The 17408-nt window shown below is 38.2% G+C and overlaps 1 protein-coding gene across 5 annotated transcripts in view; it reads right to left on the reverse strand.

The window, feature by feature from the left end:
- The window catches only part of LOC148011360 (uncharacterized), a 99645-nt gene that overhangs the window by 51330 nt on the left and 30907 nt on the right, over positions 1-17408 (reverse strand). For 4 of the 5 annotated variants that reach the window (XM_087670703.1, XM_087670702.1, XM_087670706.1 and 1 more), the window contains 12 exons: positions 15686-15740; positions 15431-15567; positions 15150-15243; positions 12416-12474; positions 12222-12332; positions 11807-11930; positions 11609-11721; positions 10545-10743; positions 8277-8405; positions 8147-8175; positions 7051-7211; positions 4016-4449 (listed from right to left, as the gene is read on the reverse strand). In XM_087670703.1, the coding sequence (XP_087526829.1) occupies positions 4239-4449; positions 7051-7211; positions 8147-8175; positions 8277-8405; positions 10545-10743; positions 11609-11721; positions 11807-11930; positions 12222-12332; positions 12416-12474; positions 15150-15243; positions 15431-15567; positions 15686-15740 (1422 nt within the window). In that variant the 3' untranslated portion in view covers positions 4016-4238. Of the gene's footprint in view, positions 1-4015; positions 4450-7050; positions 7212-8146; positions 8176-8276; positions 8406-10544; positions 10744-11608; positions 11722-11806; positions 11931-12221; positions 12333-12415; positions 12475-15149; positions 15244-15430; positions 15568-15685; positions 15741-17408 lie in introns of those variants that run through there. The other variant, XM_087670707.1, reaches the window with a different exon arrangement.

Here is a 17408-nt window from a genome sequence, read left to right on the forward strand (position 1 = left end):
GCATTAGTTAGCTTGAGTTCTTACATACTTCTATGTTTGACACAATGCCATCATCATTTGGAGTAACTATACTATCCAAACATTTATTAGGTTTTAAGTTTGCAAGGGGGGAATCCACTTCCATAACTTGGGACAACATATCCTTTGGTAGGGAGTTGGTACCATATTCATGCTTAGCAACTACAAAAACATGATGCACATGGATGGCATCAACATCGGAAGAGAATTGAGCATCATTTTCTCTCGTCAATCCCATCAAATACCCTCTTCACAGTCTACAATTTCAAGCTCACTTGAGCTCAACTATTCCAACTTCAACTTGAATGACATTCACTTGCCCTTCTTTCCTAAGGCTTCTTCCAACCATTATGGAGAGAGAGAGAGTGAATATGAGTTATTGAGAATTATGAACATTGGTTTGGAGGGAAGGGGGTACCTTCTTCGTAGGCATAGCTACACGGGATTTTTTTCCATCAAGGTAGTGCACAATGCCAATGCATGTTTACATAGGGATTCGGGAGTACTCACATTCACCCATAAAAGAGGAGATCCCTTTTCTCTTATGATATGACACAAGAACTAGGATATGGATTCTCTAGAAAATGTACATCAATATTGTGGCCTACACCCCTATGCTTTCTTGGCCTATGCCTTACATCAATATCTATAGCTTTAAGCTTCCTCCATTTTTATAAATGAGACAAGCCTTCTTGCTTCCTTTAGTGTTTTTCCCATACCTCTCCTCTCATCAAATTTCTTTGGTGCGTTTGCTAAGCTTTTCCATCAATTGGATCTAGTTTGATAGGCTCGGCTACATTCAATGTTGAAACCTCATTGTAGGAGGAGAGAGAGAGAGAATGAAGAAAAGGGGAGAGAGAGAAGAAGAAGAAGAAGAGAATATGAACATAGAGAGAGAGAATTATAGAGGAAAGAAAAAATTAGAGAGAGAGAGAGAGAGAGAGATTTAAAGAAATAATGAAGAGAGAGGGAGAATAGAAGGAAAAAAAAGGAAAAAAGAGGAGAGGGAGAGAGAAGGAAAATAGAGGAGAGAGGGAAAAGAGAGGAGAGAGAAGGAAAATATCAAACAAAGGCATCATCTTGGGCTATAGGTAGGAACTATACATAAGAAGAATGGAGGTCACTTAAAAAATATGCAATCTATAAAGGAAGTACTTCGAGTAAAATGAGAAATGGGAGGAGTCATCCCCAAGGTCTACATGAAGAAAGTAAATGCAAACAAAATATAAGCCCACTTTTGCATTCCACTCACAAAACATGTCTTAAAGTAAATCCTCTCAAAAACCAATTTTTGGTTTCAAAAAATGTTAGTGGAGAGGATTGCAATTACTGGAGAGGATCTATGTAACAAATTGCATTTGGATGGCTACATGATTTAGGTGGAGAAGGATACCTGGGAGAAATTACAAGATAAGCAACATCCTATCAATACATTTCTTTGATAAATGAATCTCGATGAACCTTACATGGTATATTCAACATTGTGGTCATAGGTACTACTTGATGCACTACCATGATGATCACTTTTATCTAATAAACTATCTAGCATACACGAGCTAGAATATGTACTTATGCAAATGAAAATTTGCAAAGCTTCTAGCTTTGATAGTCTTCCTTATGAATTCTATGTTGTGGTTTGGAAAAAGTGCTCCCAAGATTTAGGCACATTGTTGGACTTCTTTAGAATGAAAGTTGAGATGTCTATGTTGGTAAATTAGGGTTTAATTAAGGTTTTCCTACAAACAAAAAATCTTTTTTTTTTCCCATGTAGAGAACTACAATCAAGCTGGGTACTTCTTGTCTAAAGTTCTAAAGTTTCACAGTACAACAAAGGTAGGTAATACTTTGTCTACACGAAGCATAGTGTCCCTAATGCTCATTCCTCTCACTTTGCTCCATCTTCTAGATCTAATATATCCCCAAAAAGAAATAAAATATTCAGTTTGTTGTTTGTATTCACAACATCATGAGCTTTAAAAATCTCTAGTTTGCAGCTACAATTGAACCATTTGTTAATTCTATTCTTGTGTCAATAAGAGTGACCTCTTCAATAGGTATAGGCATTGCAAGAGATGAGACTAACCCCTAAACATGAGAGAGATTTAAACCCAACGTTCTCATGAGTTTGTGCAACTGTAAACAATCTAGTTTCTCCAATAGATATATGAAGATCATCACTTACAAAATTTAGATTTCCCTAATGTCCTTCACTCTCAATTGATTTTGGTCCTTGAATTCAGTCTCTCTATTGGATAGTAAATTAGAATTTTCTTTAGAAACTAAAAGGTCTTGCTCAAGTTGGGAATTTGAGAAGTCTAACATTACACTTGTCTATCTTGACCATCTACATGTTCCTGTACATAAGCTTCTTTATTTAAGCTACATGCATTAGTTAGCTTGAGTTCTTACATACTTCTATGTTTGACACAATGCCATCATCATTTGGAGTAACTATACTATCCAAACATTTATTAGGTTTTAAGTTTGCAAGGGGGGAATCCACTTCCATAACTTGGGACAACATATCCTTTGGTAGGGAGTTGGTACCATATTCATGCTTAGCAACTACAAAAACATGATGCACATGGATGGCATCAACATCGGAAGAGAATTGAGCATCATTTTCTCTCGTCAATCCCATCAAATACCCTCTTCACAGTCTACAATTTCAAGCTCACTTGAGCTCAACTATTCCAACTTCAACTTGAATGACATTCACTTGCCCTTCTTTCCTAAGGCTTCTTCCAACCATTATGGAGAGAGAGAGAGTGAATATGAGTTATTGAGAATTATGAACATTGGTTTGGAGGGAAGGGGGTACCTTCTTCGTAGGCATAGCTACACGGGATTTTTTTCCATCAAGGTAGTGCACAATGCCAATGCATGTTTACATAGGGATTCGGGAGTACTCACATTCACCCATAAAAGAGGAGATCCCTTTTCTCTTATGATATGACACAAGAACTAGGATATGGATTCTCTAGAAAATGTACATCAATATTGTGGCCTACACCCCCCCTTTTCTTGGCCTATGCCTTACATCAATATCTATAGCTTTAAGCTTCCTCCATTTTTATAAATGAGACAAGCCTTCTTGCTTCCTTTAGTGTTTTTCCCATACCTCTCCCATTTTTATAAAAGAGGAGAGGGAGAGAGAAAGAAAAGAGGAGAGAGGGGAGAGAAGAAAAGGAAAGAGAGAGAGACAAAGAGAGAATTTTAAGTTTGATGAGAGAGAGAGAGAGAGAGAAAGAACAAGGAGATGAGAGAAAATAAACTAAAATAAAAGGTTTAGAGAAAAAGAGAGAGAGAAAAATAGACATAGGAAATTGGGGGGGAGAGAGTGAGAGAGAGAGAGAAGAAGAAGAAGAGAGAATATGGAGAGAGAGAGAGAGAGAGAGAGAGAGAGAGAGAGAGAGTTATAGAGAAATGAAATATAAAATTTAAAAGAGAGAGAGAAAAGAAAGACATTTAAAGAAATAATAAAGAGAGAGAGAGAGAGAGAGAGAGAGAGAGAAAAGAAAAAAAAGGAGGAGAAGAAGAAGAAGAAGAAGAGAAAGAGGAAAAAAGGGAGAGAGAGGGGGGAAATGAGGAAAGAAAAAAGTCTTTTTTGAAGTAAACCTTTGTTGACATAGTTTTTTACTTGAGAGAGAGAGAGAGAGAGAGAGAGAGAGAGAGAGAGAGAGAGAGAGAGAGAGAGAGTGTGTGTGTGTGTGTGTGTGTGTGTGATAGAGAGAGAGAGAGAGAAGAGGGCACCTAGTGTGTGTGTGTGTGTGTGTGTAACCAAAAACTTTGATAGTATGGATGCTAAAAAATTGAATGCAAGATTGTTGTGACATTTTCATCTTCTCTCTTCATGTGGTCACTTTACTCAAAGCACACATAAGCATGTATATAGACGTTAGTCATCTAATGTGTTTTTACTTTAAATTGAACAACTAATAAATAACTAGCATAGATCTTTGTAGAGATCTTAACGATAAACTAAAATGCTATCAAAGGGTGGCTATGACACTTCTTCAATGCTTCAGGTTTCATATAAAAATGTGCTTCTTTTAAAAATTTAGAATTCTCTTGCATGACAAGATAAAACATGAGATTTCATGTCAAAGTAACATCTAATAAAAAAGATGCCATTGTGGTACTTCTTTATGATTTGTAATCTTCATTTTTTGTTCCATCTTGCTCAACTTCACTATCGTGTTGATTGTTGCTACCTACATCTATCCATTTACATCTTTGACAGCTTCATGGTCATTGTTGGAAACCTTTTTCATTACATCCAATTCAGAATCAGATTGGTTTTGCACATGAGGCAATGGTGCAGGTCCAAACCATGATAATAAGACTGGTAATAGAACAAATCCATTCAAGAATCCTAACACCCCCATAATTGTGAACATTGCAAAGTAGTATTCGCGAAATGCATGGTATCTGCAAAACCCTCGAATATTTTTTAGTCTTCATTAAAAATTTATTGTATATCAATATGTGAGATATGCTTATTGGTTCTAATTATAGTTTGCAAAAGTGATTAAATGTCCAATCTTGCATCATCCATAATTTAATCCTCCAAAGGCATTAATGCATGCTTAGCACACAAAATTGTAACTTTACCTTCATTATAAACCTAAGCTGCATCATTATTGGACTAAACATATGGAAGAACTTTATATGAAATGAGCGGATTATAGAGCCGTTAAGATTAGGGCACTCTAGCCATCATGGATAGTTAAAGTGCACACAATCACTTGAGAGAAGACTTCTCTATTAGCTTTGCTTAAAGTACTCTTATCACTTCTCATGTGGAGCATGTTGATAATTTAAAATGAAACACCAAAACTTATCAATAAACTTGCATGTGTGGTTTCAAGGTGAATAACTTTATGTTGAAATTACCAATATATTATCCTAATTTGGATGCTATTATAAGAAAGTGGAATTGTAACAAATCATTTTGTTTTTTCCTTGAACTATTCTAACTCTATAAGGATATCCCATCCATAAGTTTCAATAAACATTTATCTACTATAGGAGACTTTGCAATTGCCAATAAGAAACATTTGCAAACATATCCTTTAAAGAATTACCATGAACATATAAGCCAAACATTTGCAAACATAACCTTTAAAGAATTACTATGACCACATAAGTTGAACATAGGAAACCATAATTTGGCTTTTATGATCTAGACAATAGCAAAGCATCATGTGCTACAATCATCTAGAAACTATCATATTTGTGCATGCTATCATGCAAATGGTTGAGGTTTTCCTATCGAGCATCTTTTCATCCTCTTCAACATCCTTTATAACCTTTGACCTTGCCAGGATGCTTTTTTATTGAGAATTAATGACAAAACATGTTCACAAAGATGGTTGGTCTCAAGAAGTATACTTGTGGCATGAGATGGATTGATTTAATCGTTGCCATGTATTTTGATGGATTATTTTAAAAGCCATGATCATGATTAGTGTGCCAATGCAATCAACAATTGCTAATCATTAGTGCCCATTTATCATTGTACCATGTATTAGTGTGAGACTCAATGTAGTTACTACTATTGATGTGTTAACCATTAGACCTTTAGTATATGGGATGAGCCTCTTTACTTTTTGGGACTTGATCTTCCATTAGCTCGGTTTGTCCTATTGAGTTTGAGAGCCATTTTTCCATCCTCATTATGATTTGGCATCTTTCCTTTTTGTCTTACTATTGATATTCCATCTTATTCTTCTTTTGGATGGAAAGGGTATCTTTCATGTGCTTTGTTCTTGATAATTTTCACCCTTGGAAGCTTCTTTTGAGCTTCCTCCATATCAGTATATTTAGTCGTTATAGGTGGTCATTTCCCAAGCTTAGGATCTCTACCTATGCATTCAGGCCACTAGGATTCTCTATGATTACTTTCAGATCAAGATTGCTCTTTGAGCCTTATGAGGTGGAGTTAATGACTTTCACAAAGGCATCTTACAAGACTTCTATGAAGTTGGAGTATCAAGCCTTCCAAAAGCTCCTTTGGAGATAATGTTGCCAACTTCTACTCCAATTTCATGCCTTTGTGAAACACCCAAATTTTGAAGTGGGTTGCGAGTTACATTATTTGAGGCTTAAGAGTTTATAAAAAATCCAAAATTTTGAGATGAGTTGCTATCTTTTAAGGCTTAGGGAGTATTTTGGAAGCCATTCAATGCTATCCTATATTCTCATTTTTCTCACATGTATTCAAGGAGCATCCTATTACATTATATCTATAATCTCTCTTTGAAGAATTTCCTCTTGTAACAACTCCTTCACAAGGTTGTTATTCATCTCATGATTTATCTCTACATAGATTCATTCATTGGCTTCATGCCTTCAAGTGGGGCTTTCTCATCACATTAACATTTGCATGTACACATTTGGCTATTGAACAAGTCAATGCAATTTATATAGTGTAACATTCTTCAACATATTGTCATTGTATATATGCTATTCGTGTGTTTAAGCACTCATGAAATTGTAAAGTCTTCTCGAGTGGTAAGTGAATGGTTTTAGGAAAGATTTTGACTTAATTCTTGCTAGAATTTCCAATTCTTGAGTGGTAAGTGAATGGTTTTAGGAAAGATTTTGACTTAATTCTTGCTAGAATTTCCAATTCTAGTAACAAGGGAGAACTTTAAACATTGCATGCCCTTTCTTAATCAAACTCATTAAGACAAATAAAGCTCATCTTTAAACATTTACATGCAAGAACCTAATCTATTATCAAGTGGGCACCACACACACTCACTCAAATACATATATTCTCTCTCTCTCTCTCTCTCTCTCTCTCTCTCTCTCTCTCTCTCTCACACACACACACACACACACACACACACACACACAGGTGGAGTGGAAGCATTTATCATTGTGGGCAGTCAAGATTGCACTAGTGTGACTATATGGTGGAAAGGTGTGATAAATGTTTGGCCGGATTATGCCTGATTTGTAAGTGAGAAGGATTAGTGTTGTGGATGATTAAAAGAGAAGCAAGTTTTTGTCAGGTGGCCTTACTTGAGGAAGATGAGAGGCAGAGTGGCTGCTACTTGGGTGCCGAAGCCATGCAGCAGGGGCTCAAAGGTCCATTCCAATGCCTTGCCTACTCTGTGGTTCCTCGACCCATCCACCATCAAGAAGGACCTCGCCAGGTAGGTGAACTCAGATGACATGCCAACCTAAGTTTTTACAGTTTCCAAAAGAAGAAAGTCTAAGTTGTTAGCACACCTCTAACATAGGTTGCATTCACGGGTTTGGTTTGATAAAAAGGATGAACATTCATTACAGAGGTTTTCCTTCAATTAGACAGGTTCATCAGATTCTTTGTATTGATAAAGATTCTTTACATTCTCTAGATTGTTCAAGTAAAAAGATAAACATTCATTGCAAAGACTTCTCCTTGATTCAGAAAAGTTCTTCAGATTCTTTGTATTGATAACGATTCTTTGGATTCTCTAGATTGTTGAACAGCTATTCCTTTTCTGTTATATTCGGGATGGTTGCACACACAAGAAGTTTTTGACAGTTTCCCATGTGGATAAAGGGGCTTGTTTCCCTTTGTTTTTCCCTATAGTGTTCAACATCATGACCTTCTGTTTGGGCAGCATCGTACCTAGCTAGATGCAGTCGGGGTTGGGTTGGGGGGGCAGGGGGCTGTGGCTACCAGCCCCCAGCCAGGTATGGTGGGGGGTGGGGGCCAGCAGCCCTCCGCCCCCACCTGCACCTATCTAGGTATGTGACCCCTCCCTCACAGAAGCTAATGAGGTTGTCATAATTCATAATGTGGAAATTATAGTGGGAATTTGTATAAAAGTTCTTGTGTTTGGTTTAATAAAAATGATAAACATTCATTGCAGAAAGTTTTCCTTGACTCATAAAGGTTCTTCAGATTCTTTGTATTGATCAAGGTTCTTTAGATTCTCTAGATTGTTGAACAGCTATGCTTACAAAATTCCTTGCACTGTCTTTCTTAGCAATCATATTCTCTCCTCACTTTTTTTTGGTCACTCAGAGAGGTTGTGAAGTCTAAATTTACTAATGTCCTTGTAGTTTTCAAATATGTTGAATGATAAATCACATATAGTGGAAGAGAGCACAAAGCCATGTTACTTACCACAATCCCAAGGTTCACAAGAGAGAGAGCTGCACCATAAGTTCAATACCACCACCATTGTTTTCTGGGTTAGTATAAGAATCCTTGTCAAAGGTAAAAAAATTCCAGTGAAGTTCAACTCGGTACTTACAGTTCAACTTCGCCCCTATGATGTACAAAAACCCATAAACCTCAATGTCTACCATAAGCAACACAAGGGCTATGATAAGGGAGATGACAATGCTGAACTGGAAGATGAGCACCGCAACAAAAACACCCACTGCAATCACAGACAGAAGACAGTGACTAAATAAGATGTAATAAAGCACCGACTCTGGCAAGTGTGCATGCTCATGGTTTGATCTTCTCTCTCCCCACACTTTTCTCTGGTTAAGGTGGCTCTCTCATTTTCCTTTACTGCATCAAGCTGTGCTTAGTAGGATCTCAACCACCAAAGTGTCGCTGTGGCAAAAGCTTTCTAGTGATAATATTGCATTCAATTCTTAGCTGTACCAGAGATTTTTACAGAAAGGGGAGAAAGCTCTCAATCACCTCAAGGTTTTGGCATCTTCTGAAACCAATTTATGTATACATGGGTAACTTCCAGAAAGGAGAGGTGTGTAATGCCACTGCCAGAAGGGAGAGGTGTGTAACTTCCAGCACTGGTGAGGCATCCACACTTGGAAGAAAGGGAAAAATTGGCCAGCAAGCACCATTTCTTTTGCAAATTCGTTTTGGATTAGTCACGGCTTGGAAGTAGCTGAATCTATTCCTGGAGTAGTAAATTTGGTCTTTTTTCTGGTGGATTGCAGTGTTTGGCAAGCCATTAAGCAGAAAGTAGTGGCTAGTGGGTTATGCTTGATTGCATGATTAAACTTGCAATCTTCACTAGATGAGGGTATTTCTCCAAGTGGCCATAGCTCTGAAGCGGTTCTAACTTTGTATAGTGTCACTAAATCACCTTGGTTGAGCCCTCCTTGCTCATAATCTAGTACGATCACAATCCATTTTGACTATTTCATTGACAAGCAACACTGGGGATTTTGTGGATTTAGAATCGATGATTATCTCCTCAATTGTATGGCCATTAGAGTCGTAGTCAATTGTTTGAAGTGCTAGGTGTGAGGTTTCATCCCCTAATTCACAATCTATGTAGGTGCTCTTTGTATCTTCTGGAATTCACCATCATTGGCTACTTCTTCATCAACACTTTCACCCTTCTCCAAGAGAGTCCAATTGTAGACTTGGTGCATTTGTGTTTATTTGTTGAATGTTAGTCATAGTGCAAGTATTTCAAGAAGTCACACAAGATAGTCTGGTACAGGGATGCAAGCCTTACATTGAGAGGGAAGCATGACAAGTTCACATCTCAATTTGGATAGCCTAAAGATGCACATAAGCATTACAAAGACTGAAGTTCTACCATGCTTTCTAATTTGTTGCCCTACAAGATCTACCAAGAGACCTGGGTTAAGAACATTAAGAGGACACTATTAAGGAAGAACGGGTAGGCCGCAATGCAGAGCGATAAGAAAGTTCCTTGGGCTGAGTTTACAGAAAGCACAGAAAATCTTCTTCCTCACAAGGGCAAACTCACAAACAAATATTGAGCAATGGCAGATGAAATACCTGGGCCTCCTACATTAAATGAGAGGATATGAGCTCGAAGAACACAAGCACCTCACTTAGATAGTACAATGGTTATGTATGTTACACATGAAGATCCATGTGCACTGCCTAAGTGAGATTTATTTGACCCCCTGCGTGTGCTTTAGAGATGCAGAGTAAAGTGGATTTTTCCATCTGTAGTTATGTACCTCATCATCCATCTGCAGTTTGTGCATCTTGGCTTGTTGTCAGTGGTTGCAGGAGAGAAAGCAGGAGTCATGTCCCATGTAGCAGATGACAGGCTTTCTTTTGACTCAAGTCGTAGAGTTGGTTTTGAGAGGGGGAATACCTTGTAGGCTCTGAGTTGTCTACACGAGGGCTCAATGTCCAGAGGCATAGAGAGACATTACATGATTTTTTATTCGACATTGACTGCTTGTGCATTTTCTAGAGCGATGCTAGATAAATTTGATCTTCTGTACTTCTATTACAGACTAATCTTGGAGCCCTACATTCTTCTGGTCCATCTGTTCAATGTCTTCTGGCTTCATCCTTTTGTTGAGGGCAAACTATTGAGCAATTGCCCTCTTTAAATGTAAATTCAGGGAAGTGCTGATAGTTGCCAATTACAGTAATGTGTTTTTTGGTTGTGCAGAATCTGTAACAATGTGCTTAATAATACAAGTGAAATTTAGTACACTATTATTGCTGAAGCAATGACACATAGGTTGCACAAACTCTTCAATATCCTGAGCTGAAAATTTGTTAATTTATGAACAAGTAAAGTAACTTGGAAATGAAGGAAAGTTACCTAAAGCAAGCCCGACCACAATGTACAAATCGTGTGAGCTATGCAGGTATTGCTCAAAGAAAAGGAATGGGTAGCCGTACATATATGCAACTTTTGTTCCATTGAAATAACGGTCATTGAAGTCATCTGCAAATTTGCGGGTCTGTCTTATCATGTCTAGATTAGGTTCTGTGTTGGCTCCCAAGTGCTCAGCAAAAATCTGGACAGAATGAGCTGGTTAGATAAGTTTGTTACTCATACTTCCCAAAGCTATTCAGAACTTTTGCTATTTAATTTATACAAGTTTTAGGAGTAGCTCTCCAAAGCCTCACCGGTTTCATGTCAATAAATTTGTGCAAATGAATCACTGGGCTCTTGCCCAAGTGCTATATTTCAATTCAAGTGCCACGAGCTCAAGCATTTATGGGCTACTTGTATTTCTTATCTTTTCATCACAAAAGGGCTCAAATAAACTATGGCAAACTGTCTCCAATTATCATTATACATGTTCAATGGGAAGTTGTCCATCTTGTGAAGTGGTTCAGCACAAGGACTCATTGTTGATATCAACATTTTACAGTACTTTGTGATGTTAAGATGATGTTAAACTGTAGCATGCAGCTTTGTGGGTGTTTGCAATACACTTTTTATCGTTTTCTCCCGGAGAATCCAGTCCGTAAGTCGTGGCCAGTGAAGGGATATCCATAGAGGCACACTCAAATTTTGATGCCAAAACCAAACTTTGACTTGCTGAATCAGAAACTGTGCGAGTTTGCACCTACAGCTTTTCCAGGCTTGATTTTTGTTACCAGCATTATATTTACATTGTTAAGACTTGTTCATGCTGTTTGCAAACATACATTCTGAAGGCAAGGCTCGTGTCTCTGTGTAGATCTAATACATTATGGATGCATCATAGCTTCACATGTCTAAAACAATCTGATACTTTTGGATTGCACTGAAAGGAAGTCTGAAAGTTAAATTTGGATCTTTTGAGTTTAAAATCTGGGTTAATAGGGCCGGACTGGTTTGTCTACTGCAAAAAAATCAATGGAAATGAGCTCCTAGATTGGAAGGACACATACAGCTGATTTTGTAGCTACAATACTCCAATCGGGAAGATTTTGCTCAGCAAAACAACTGGCATGGGCTCCTGTGGATGTGCTTATGCAGTACATGTCTTGTAAAGAGAATATACCTGCATTACTTGTATAAAATGTCTGCCTTAGCAACTTAGTATACTAAATAGTGAGGATGGAATACTGGAAACTTGTCTCTCTTACCCAGTGCAGATGATGACCATAGCTCAGCCAGGGCTTGGAAACTTTGAGATGGCAAAGGATATGATAAATTAAGTGACCTATTCATTGCCAAATACAGGTTTCCTAGCCATGAGAACTCGAAGACCTGCACAAGTAGTAACATGTTAGAGGTGTTGTATCTATGAATATTAGGCTGACATTGGTAGCATCATTGAAAAAAGCTTCCAAATCACGATTATTTTTAGTGATTTTTTATATTTTTGGCTGCAAGAAACAGGGGCCAAAAAATTAATTAAGAATCATGACATTTTTGAATCCATAACACTACTATCTATTAATATCACAACCTTCTAACCAGTAAATGATGTATGATACTAGAATTAGGGCACAGTGTATTAGCATGTCTGAAAAGTGTTCATGATGGAAAACCTTGTACCTTTGGTTGAGCTGGTGTCCAGTATGAAAGGTTTACTTGTGCAGAGCTGTATAGTTCTATCAGTTCTTTTTGCGATCTAGAATAGTCAACTGAATCTTGAGTCACAATCCACTGCAGCAAGAAATTTAATGTGTAAGGAAATTTACATTGTAATACTATCAAACGGAAGTCTCCTGCTTGATATACATCCTTACCACGTCATATGCTGGAAATCTGTCCTCTGTGACAACAGCATAATCATGTTGATATGAACCTGCAGTCATGAAAAGCGTCATAAATGATCCATGTGAAAGCTTAGGGAACTACACAATCACGTCAGGGAGCTTTTGATGGATACAGCAGTACTTGAAAGTAAGGTGAGAAAACTGCTGTCATACAAATAGGTTGTATGTGCCATAGTACATAAATCTCACATGACAAAGAATGCACAAATTAGGTGTGTAACACTATACCACTCCACCAGATTACATGTCCACATCTGCAAAACTGATAATGGAACTAGATTTAAATAAAAGCTGGAACTTGTTCTAGTTAAAACAGGCCCCAACAATGCGAGGTTTTAAACCTTAGGATAGAACATGTAAGCAAATACTGATGTCATTAATCCTGCACCTATAAGAAACTATTAATTCAAGCGAATCTTGGATTCTAATCGAATCAGAATTGCCACCCTGCTCAAGTACTTTGTTTTTTTTGTCAGAGACCTTTTTTTTTTGGGGGGGGGGGGGGGGGGGGTTTGTAGTGGTGTGGTGGTACCATGCTCAAGTATAATTGAGCTAGAATTAGAATATCCATGGGATTAGAAATAAGGCTCAAGGTCAAGTAGATTTGTGGAAAATGCACAAGTTGGAGTGGAACCCACACGTAGATGTACGACCTAGATGTATATCTCGTTAGTATAACATGGCAAGGTTTGCATGACAGATATTCATTACTCTTAGTTGCACTTAATCAACTATTAAATTGGTGCATTTATAACCCTGGCACTATTCCTATACAAAGATAAGATAGCTTGCAAGCCAAATGAAACAATGGAGCTTGATTGCATCAGGACCTTCTCCTCAGTGACCATGTGAAGGACGAGGACTAACTGAGTGTTAAAGTTGGCAAGAAACCTCTCCTCAGCGACCTTGCCAAGGACGAGGACTAACTGAGTTTTAAAGTGGGCAAGAGCCTGGACCTAGATGAACACATCATGAACACACCATGACCACACCATGCCAATTAAGTGATGCACCAGCGCACAACCTCACAATTATGAGGCCAACTTTTAACCATCAGGCCACACCTTGGTACCATACTCGAGTATAATTGAGCTAGAATTGGAATGCCCGTGGGATTAGAAATAAGGCTCAAGGTCAAGTAGATTTGTGAAAAATTAAATTTGGGTAAAGCTGGAGTGGAACCCACACTTAGATGTACGACCTAGAAGTATATCTAGTTAGTATAACATGGCAAGGCTTGCATGACAAATGTTCATTACTCTTAGTTGCACTTAATCAACTTACATTGAACAGCTAGAAAAGGAAAGATTGTTAGAAGTGCATTATGTAGAAGAATAATGGAACAGGCAATACACTAAGAACATGGGAACAAGAATCTATTCTGAGAATGAAGAGTATAGTTGCACAGTGTAACATGGGTATAGACTATTCTGAGAACTAAGAGGGCACTGGTAGACTCCCAGATCAAACGCTCTATAGGTTCCTTCCCCCCACCCTAAGAATTTGCAAGTGTATGAATGTGGCCATGCACCCTCCTTTTTGCAGGAAAATTTTAAGTTTTGGATCCTTTCACATGATGCTGTCTACAGGGTATTCAGAGAGCATCTACTTTTATGATTCAGACCACCAGATGAGGATCATCCACACACTGACTAAGTGGATGGTAGGACAATATGACAAATGAGAGCTCATTTCTAGTATTAATGGATGCTAGACATTGACAGCGAGATGCAGTGAGGCTATGGAACACCAGCACACTTCCACTTCAGAGGCTCTTACTCACATTTAGATAGAGAACATGCATATACCCTCAGACACACATGGGAGAAACTACAGGGAGATTCAGAGTTTAATGGGGCCGAGATACTTTCTTAGAAATTCTGGATTCTCCTTCTTCCAATACCTTGAGAGCCGTACTTTGGCAGAGGTCTATTCCCTGTGCTTATATTGTTTCATACATTTGGATTCGTATAACATTTTTAATTTTAGTGATTATGGAAATTATCACTAAGAAGATTTTAGTACAATTATTCTTTCTTGGGACAAAAAATGATAATGCAGTCTACGTTCCAAAAGCTACATTTGAAGATATCAAGAAAGTAGTCCTCCTCTCGAACTACGTTCATGGAGCTCCTACTGCCACTCCAACTGAGCCTAGCACAATTTATTTAGGAAAGGAGTGTAATACATAAGAAGAATTAAAATAAATAACAATGTTAAATTCTTAAGGAGATGAAACATAATGCCTTGATCCATCTACATATAATACACTAACCACTCACTGAACAAATCATTGAAGAAAAAAATTGGTGACCTTTAATTTGTGAGTTTAATTAAGCCTCTGAAACCTCAAAGTTCTATGCATGGATTTTATACTCCAATTTAAAGGATAGTGTGCGGACAATTCTTCTTTGTGCAAAAATTCATTCTAGATGACTCTGCAGCCTAGGTTTGAGCATTTGGATGATATGGAGGACAGGGAGAGGCTGATGTTGGGAGGGGTAGCAGTGTAATGAGCAGAGGTAGTGCTTAGAAACTTGCACATGAAAAGACCTTTCTAATAATCAGCCCTTGCAATAGAACTTTCTTTTCTTTGGAGCAATGACTGGCTCAATTCCTCTGTTACTATATGCTTGCTTTCACCACCAATGATTCAAAAAGTTATCGGCAGTATACATATGCTTCTATAAAAATTTAATATTACCTTTCAATGTGACTTCAGATAGCTTGAGGCCATGCTCTACCTTCCAAAACCCTAAATAGGTCATTGATCCCAAGAAAGCTGCAAAAATTATAACCTGGCCAAAGGTGGAAAAGTTGCGAGGAATTTCATGTAAGAACCGAATCAATTAGAATCTTTGTTTCTTACTCTGGTTGAGATTCAGAAATACATAACTTTAACAATTCAAGAGACTGTTCTATTGATGTAAATTTAAACGTGACTGTTAATGAGATTAGCAAAACTGGTGTAGACATGATCCATACCACAAAAACTTTGAATGCGTTCTTGTGAAACAGTGGGGCATAGTACTTGGCAACAGCTTTAGATATAGGTGATGTTGCAATATTTTCTTGGATAGTCGCTTCAGTGAAATCAAAGCTTCGCGAGTATGATATATTTTCTGCAGATCCAATATTATTCTTGTTATTAACCAGAAATACTCACCTCTATGTGCTTGAGTATGGCAAATTTTAAAGGTGGAGTCTGGACAACTAGCTTTCTTGTAAATATGAGTTTACCTTTTATATTTCGGCGCCCATAGAGCAGCCATAGATTTGGATCGTTGATTTGTAACTGCATTGAAGAAAGAGAGCAATTTAACTGTCTGCTAAGAGAATCTCTAAGGCTGCATATAATGTGCTTTTGTACACACCCATGCTGTGGCCTAGGAAGAAGAATGACATATGTAAACTGTTTGGAAAAAATCACAGAGATCTCTAACATTAAATAACATTATCTTTGTGTGCACTCCCTTTTTTTCTTTTTTGGGTAAGAAGAAAATCTCTTTTACTATTTAAACCAATTAGTACAATAACATAAAGAAGCAAAGTAGATCCTCGGGGTAGCCAACTCTATGCAGTACCAGACTATATACGCACACAAAAAGCTGTGGAAGGAGGAGGAGAGAGTAATTATCATTGGGCCTGTTAATGCTCCCAATAAAGACCACATCATGATCCACCAGAAATGGTCTCGGTTTCCATGCAGCAAGATAGGTCCTGTAGTGCTCCATGCGGGAAGGTGATGTATGCTATTACCTTGTACCAATGAGCCTTACATGTGTAGATGAGATCTAATCATATCTGTATCTATTAAAACATGCACTGCACAGCAACCGACAGTCCAAATATGCCAAGCAGTAAGGTTAGCCAGAAGGTCCAGCCTTGGAGATGGAGTATAAGCATAGATAGCCTAGGCAATAGGCTGTGGTGTGGGGGACCTGCTCTATGTGAGACGAGTAAGTTTTATCATAAGCTGGCCAGTAATGCATCCTCATAGCCAAGGACACAACTGTAAGCCATCACTATGGCCCAAGTGACAATAAGAACACAATCTAGGCAAGAAACGATACTTGAAAACTGAACCTGAAAACTGAGAACCCAAACTTGCTAATGAGATGGGAAGTCCTAAATAATTAGTGACAAGGCATCTCCAGGGGATAACCACCAAGTTGACATGCTGGAGAGTGGACCATCTTTGGAAGGCAAGTACCCACAGCAAAATTGTGATAAGTACTGTTGGAATCTGGGAACAGATAAGATGTATACTGGAAGAGCAGGTTCCCGGGATGCTACAGGGTGGTATGGATAATGCACTCAAATTGTTTCCTTGGGTTTATTGCAATAAAAATAATGCCCTTGTCTTAAGAACCCATAGACACAGCTAATCATCCAACATGACTAAGGGAGGGTGAGGATCAATATATCACTGTTTTTTGTGTGTAGTAACATTCAACAATCCTAACACACTGAACACTGCAGCCATGGAACTCAGCCATGTGTCCATAAGACATGGCTATTAGATCTGGATGAAGAGCCCAAGGGATATGCTGCCAGACGTATCTGTAAAGCAGGAAAAATACTGCATCAAAGCAAGGGACCACTAGGTAGGTTGTATGGCCCCATGAATGTCTGTTCGCATATCTGGAAAGCCGTGAATTGGAGGAAGAATGGAAGAAAGGAATTCCAAAGCCATGTTGGTGAAATGATGCCAATCAGGTGTAGAAAATTGAGGACCGGTTGTAAAAGCCAGAGTAAAACCATGTCTAGGGTTATCCCAATCAATAGAAAGAAAAGGAAACCCAGATCTGTCAGAACCATGTACAGAAAAATGTGGTGGAGATTATAGGTTGTAGCTGATCTCAAGGTCTGCACACGATCTCAGCTATGATGTGATCCATAACTGCTTCGCTGATATACCTGGTGGTGAGTCTTCGGTGTCTCGTGATAATGGCTCTAATTT

This window comes from Lygodium microphyllum, chromosome 28 (genome assembly GCF_053477565.2).
Source record: "Lygodium microphyllum isolate KBCC chromosome 28, Lygodium_microphyllum_v1.1.10, whole genome shotgun sequence".
In the NCBI taxonomy this organism is placed as follows: domain Eukaryota; kingdom Viridiplantae; phylum Streptophyta; class Polypodiopsida; order Schizaeales; family Lygodiaceae; genus Lygodium; species Lygodium microphyllum.